This window comes from Trypanosoma equiperdum (genome assembly GCF_001457755.1).
Source record: "Trypanosoma equiperdum strain OVI genome assembly, contig: ctg_1511, whole genome shotgun sequence".
NCBI classification, from domain to species: Eukaryota; Euglenozoa; class Kinetoplastea; order Trypanosomatida; family Trypanosomatidae; genus Trypanosoma; species Trypanosoma equiperdum.
The window spans coordinates 31,029-35,256 of NW_027123518.1; the positions used below are offsets into that span (position 1 = coordinate 31,029).

The 4,228-nt window shown below is 49.9% G+C and overlaps 1 protein-coding gene and 1 pseudogene across 2 annotated transcripts; both read right to left on the bottom strand.

The window, feature by feature from the left end:
• Nucleotides 1-83: 83 nt before the first annotated feature.
• Nucleotides 84-430, bottom strand: TEOVI_000824200:pseudogene (annotated as a pseudogene). Its single transcript is given in 2 exon segments — nt 84-176; nt 179-430. Coding segments are annotated over 2 exon segments (345 nt in total).
• A 269-nt stretch (nt 431-699) lies between these two features.
• TEOVI_000824300 (MEKK-related kinase 1, putative) lies at nt 700-3,951 on the bottom strand (the record flags this gene model as incomplete). The annotated part of the gene is made up of 1 exon (XM_067221864.1): nt 700-3,951. The coding sequence occupies one exon, from the start codon at nt 3,949-3,951 to the stop codon at nt 700-702; it is 3,252 nt and encodes a 1,083-aa protein (XP_067077965.1).
• Between the last annotated feature and the right edge of the window lie 277 nt (nt 3,952-4,228).

Consider the following 4,228-nt stretch of genomic DNA (forward strand, 5'->3'; position numbering starts at 1 on the left):
TCCCTTTCCCAGATAGGGCAACTTTTTTTCTTTCGTTAATCCCTCAACATGCTATTAGGAAGTGTGGAATAGAGTGAAATGGGTTATGTTGGGGTAAAAGGACAGCACACAAATACGGCAGCAACTAAACAAAAGGCAAGTCTCCCCCTCCTCCTCCTGCTACCTCTCGCGGTGACGGAGAGAGAGGGGAGAAAAGGCCAGGGATCAAATGAGAAATGTTGACAGCCACAAAAGAGGGAAGACAGAAAGAACCGTACTTTAAAAAAATGAAGAAAAGAGTCCACGATGATGAAAATGCAAATAAAAGCAAGGAAAAGTCAGGGAAAACGAAGATGTGTGTGTGCGTGTGTGTGTATAGACACATTCCAGACACGCGAACAGTTGTAATGCATGTCAAACACCAATTACCGCACAGAAACTGGCGGTCCATCACAAAACTGAAAGAATATGAAATGCACTAAGTGAGATCCCCCAACGTTACATAAATACATACACGCACAGGAGTGAACATCGTCGTACTTGAATTATTAATATTATTTGTTTGTTTGCATGGCTCCTTCTACACACCTCGTCCCTCTTTTTTCCCATGCACCTAGGGTGCATGTGTGTGGATAGAGGCTTCAAAAAAGTCATCTTAACACAGAGGATTCACACACACACACACACGAAAAAAAAAAACACTTTTCTTACATTCACATATTACACATCCCCTGAATGCGTGGGTGTCCTTCCATCAGTAGATGACGAATAGGTTAGCGAAGCGCACAAACTACTACCACTTCTTCGTCCTTGATAATTGTGTGGATGCGGATCAGAAACCGCCACTACACTCTTCGTTATTGAGGCTAGATTCCGTGGCCGCGATGTGCTTCCCAAACTGTGGCGAACATTAGGTGACGCTCGCACAGTTCCTCTGAAGAAGGAGTTGCCAACTCGCGATACAGTCGAGTGTCCTTCCAAACCGCTCTCGACGTTATCAGTGGTACCGGTGGCCGACAATTCATTCATTTTGGCCGTGATTTGTGCTTTAATGTTGTCACTAAAGGTCACCACGAGACTGGGAGACCGCTCAATGACCTTGCATTGAACGTCTTCTGGATCAATATTCAGCGGAATGCGAAGACATTTCTCAGGGTCACCCGTAGGAACGGGAAAGCACATGCATAACCTTCCATTCACGTCACGTTTTACATTTTCTGGCAGACGCGATCTTATTGAAGAAGGTAGTAGATGACTTGCCCCTTCACGCGGGACATCCTCGCTGCTTTGAGCTGTGGAGGGAGATGTGGGTTTCGGCGACGACGGCGTCACTCTTGTCAGTGGCTGGAGACATTGCGATGTTGTTGGCGAAATGTTTAACGCCTGTTGAGAGTACCGCGACGGAGAGACAACACGTGACCCAAAGGAGGAACTTGACAGGAGCGACATGCTTTGATTGTGTGCTAATGGTACAAAGCGGCTGTTGCGGCACGTGGAGCTTCGTACGGTAGACGTAAGTGATACATTACTGTTGTCATTGCTTGCCGGGTCCACTTGCGGTGTGTTACAAGGGGAGTTTGACAGGACGTTAGCCCCGGGTCCGTTAATACTGCCCGGATAAACGGGAGTTTTGCTGCATGCATCGAGGGTGAAGTTGTGCTTGCCGTCCGTGCGCACACGAGGAACATTCAGAAAGGCGTCGTCTATATCAGCGCTTACTTCCACCTGATCGTCGTCAGCGACAGTAGCGAACTCTAAGTTTCCATCGTCAGTGATACGCAAATACTGGGGGGAGGTCAATGAGGTCGAGAACGAGGTGCTCTGAGGGAAAACAAAGTTTCCGGCCGACGCCCCACGGGGTACGGTGTAGCTGAAGGTGTCATGGAGTGCTGCATCTAAGCAAATGGTTGGGCTTGTCGAGGCACCACCTGCACCGCTGAAACAGCTAGCCGCTGGACTTTCAGAGCGGCTGTTACCCATCGTTGCCTGAAGCTCTAAGGGACGTCTTTCACCTGCGCTAAGTGTATTCGTGATGTCATCGCTCTTGTGCTGCAGCTCAGTTTGCTGAGAAACACGTAAGGGGGTAGCGGGTACTCCCTTGATTCCACCGGCAATCCATACATTGCACATCTCCACCGAGATACGGGCAGAAACCTCCTCAAGTTCATTCTGGCACAACTGCTCCTCATCTGCTACACCGTACGTGGACTGCCAATTTTGACTAACGGACACTCCAGCGCCTGTGAAGAGAGAGTCAGGATGTAGCCTCCGCCCCGTGATCCACGGGTGCTTAAGAAGTTCCACTGCTTCGGGTCTCTGGGACACGTTACGAATGAAGCACTGCTCCAAAAAGTGAATGAACTCTGGGCTAAAGTCAAATTCCTCTTCGTTCGGCGGCAGTACAAGTGGGGACTCACTTGTTGTGGTGATGTAAAACATAAGAGGAATATGATCACGCACACCCGTGTGGTACCACGGTAATTTACCCGTTGCAAGTTCAAACAGCGAGCATCCCATCGACCAGATATCGGATTTGTGAGTCCCCTCTCCTTTGATGAACTCGGGTGCCATGTACAAGGGTGTTCCAATTACGCAATTTGTGGACTTATTCAGTTCATTTACACGCTTGCAGCATCCGAAATCACACAACTTCACCACGCCATCATGGCTCACAAGGATATTAGCTGGTTTAATATCACGGTGCAAGAACCCCTTTTGGTGAATGAAGGCTATAGCCTCCAACAAATGCCGAGAAAATCTGCGCAGTATCGTCTCCTGAAGGGGCCCAAACCGCTCCAATAGAGAAAGTGTCGATCCACCCGTATGCAGTTCCATCACAATTCGACACACTTTTTGCGAAACACTGTGCTCAAAAAATATGTACGAGACAATATTCGGGTGTTTCAGAGACTTCAGAACGCCAAATTCCTTACTAATGGCGCGAAACCCCTCTTGATCATTCACCTCCGCCATATTAATCTCCTTAATGGCGACGAGGCTCCCAGTGACACAGTCCACCCCAGCATAAACTTTCGCGAAGCCACCCACCCCAATTAGCGGGCCTTTATGGATGTCCACTGGGTGAGTCGTGTTCCCATTACCGATTGGTGTTCCGGTGAGCGCTATGTGGGATGCGAGTGATCGCACAAGCCCTGACAGTTCTTTCCTTGCCGCAGACGTAAAGCACCCACTACCTCCCCTGTTCACCAACCGCGGGGAACCACCCATAGCGTAGTAAGCAACCGATCTTGGGGGCGTTCCTCCGCTGGCTGCCATCGACGGCAGACCGAACCAGTACATTCCTGGAAGCGGACTAGGTGAAGCAGACGAAGGTGATGCACGACCGGTGACATGAGAGTTGCTTGCATTGACTCCACCGGCATCTCCTGTGCCAGCAGGACCACTAATGCTTGCACCGTGTGAAGGACTAAAAGGAATTGAGTGACGCCAGCCATCCAACCGTGGTGACTCTATACAGGGGCGTGGTGACACACTCAACGACGAGTGGGCCCCACCGTTCGGTAGGGGCACGTAACCTCCACCCAGTGACATTCGTTGACTGAACAAAAACGACCTTTGAGGCGGAGCCGCTGCTCGTCCAGGACTGAACATGCAAAAGGAACAACTCCATTCCTGTACACTACCCATAAGGCTGGCGACAGTACTTGTGTTGCTCAGGCTTCTCCCGTTACGTGAGTGCTGTTTGCTTGAAAATGCAACGCGATAACTCCCATTGCGTTTTGCTGCGCCGCTGCGCCTGTAACCCCGCGGCGGAGGGGTGTTTGGTGACTTGTTGCTTATCACAGACGATTCCGCAACAAAACGGCGGTAGCGCCCCGTGCGCGTCGACCCAGGCGGACCAGCGGTAGACGTGCTGCTGTTATCGTCATCGTCGTCATTGGGATCGCTCTCCGATGCATCGTTAAAGCGTTGGGGTGGAGGTGTTGCGTGTAATTCCTCCATCGAACTCATCAAGAAGGTGTCAGTGTTTCGCTTCTGCGGATAACCCCAACAATAACCCCTTTTTGGATGCGGCTTTGCTTTTCAATATTCACAGGTTATGCTCGAAAAAATTTCCCCTCTTTCACCCCCCTCCTTTCTTTAACACGAGATTACCTTAACTTGTACGTATATACACGTATATACCCCCGTCCGACTTGTTATGATGAAATGCTTCCTCTCTTTTCCTCTCCAGATGGTCTGGGCAAACCAGACACGCACACAAGAGCAAAGAAAATACCAAAAAAAA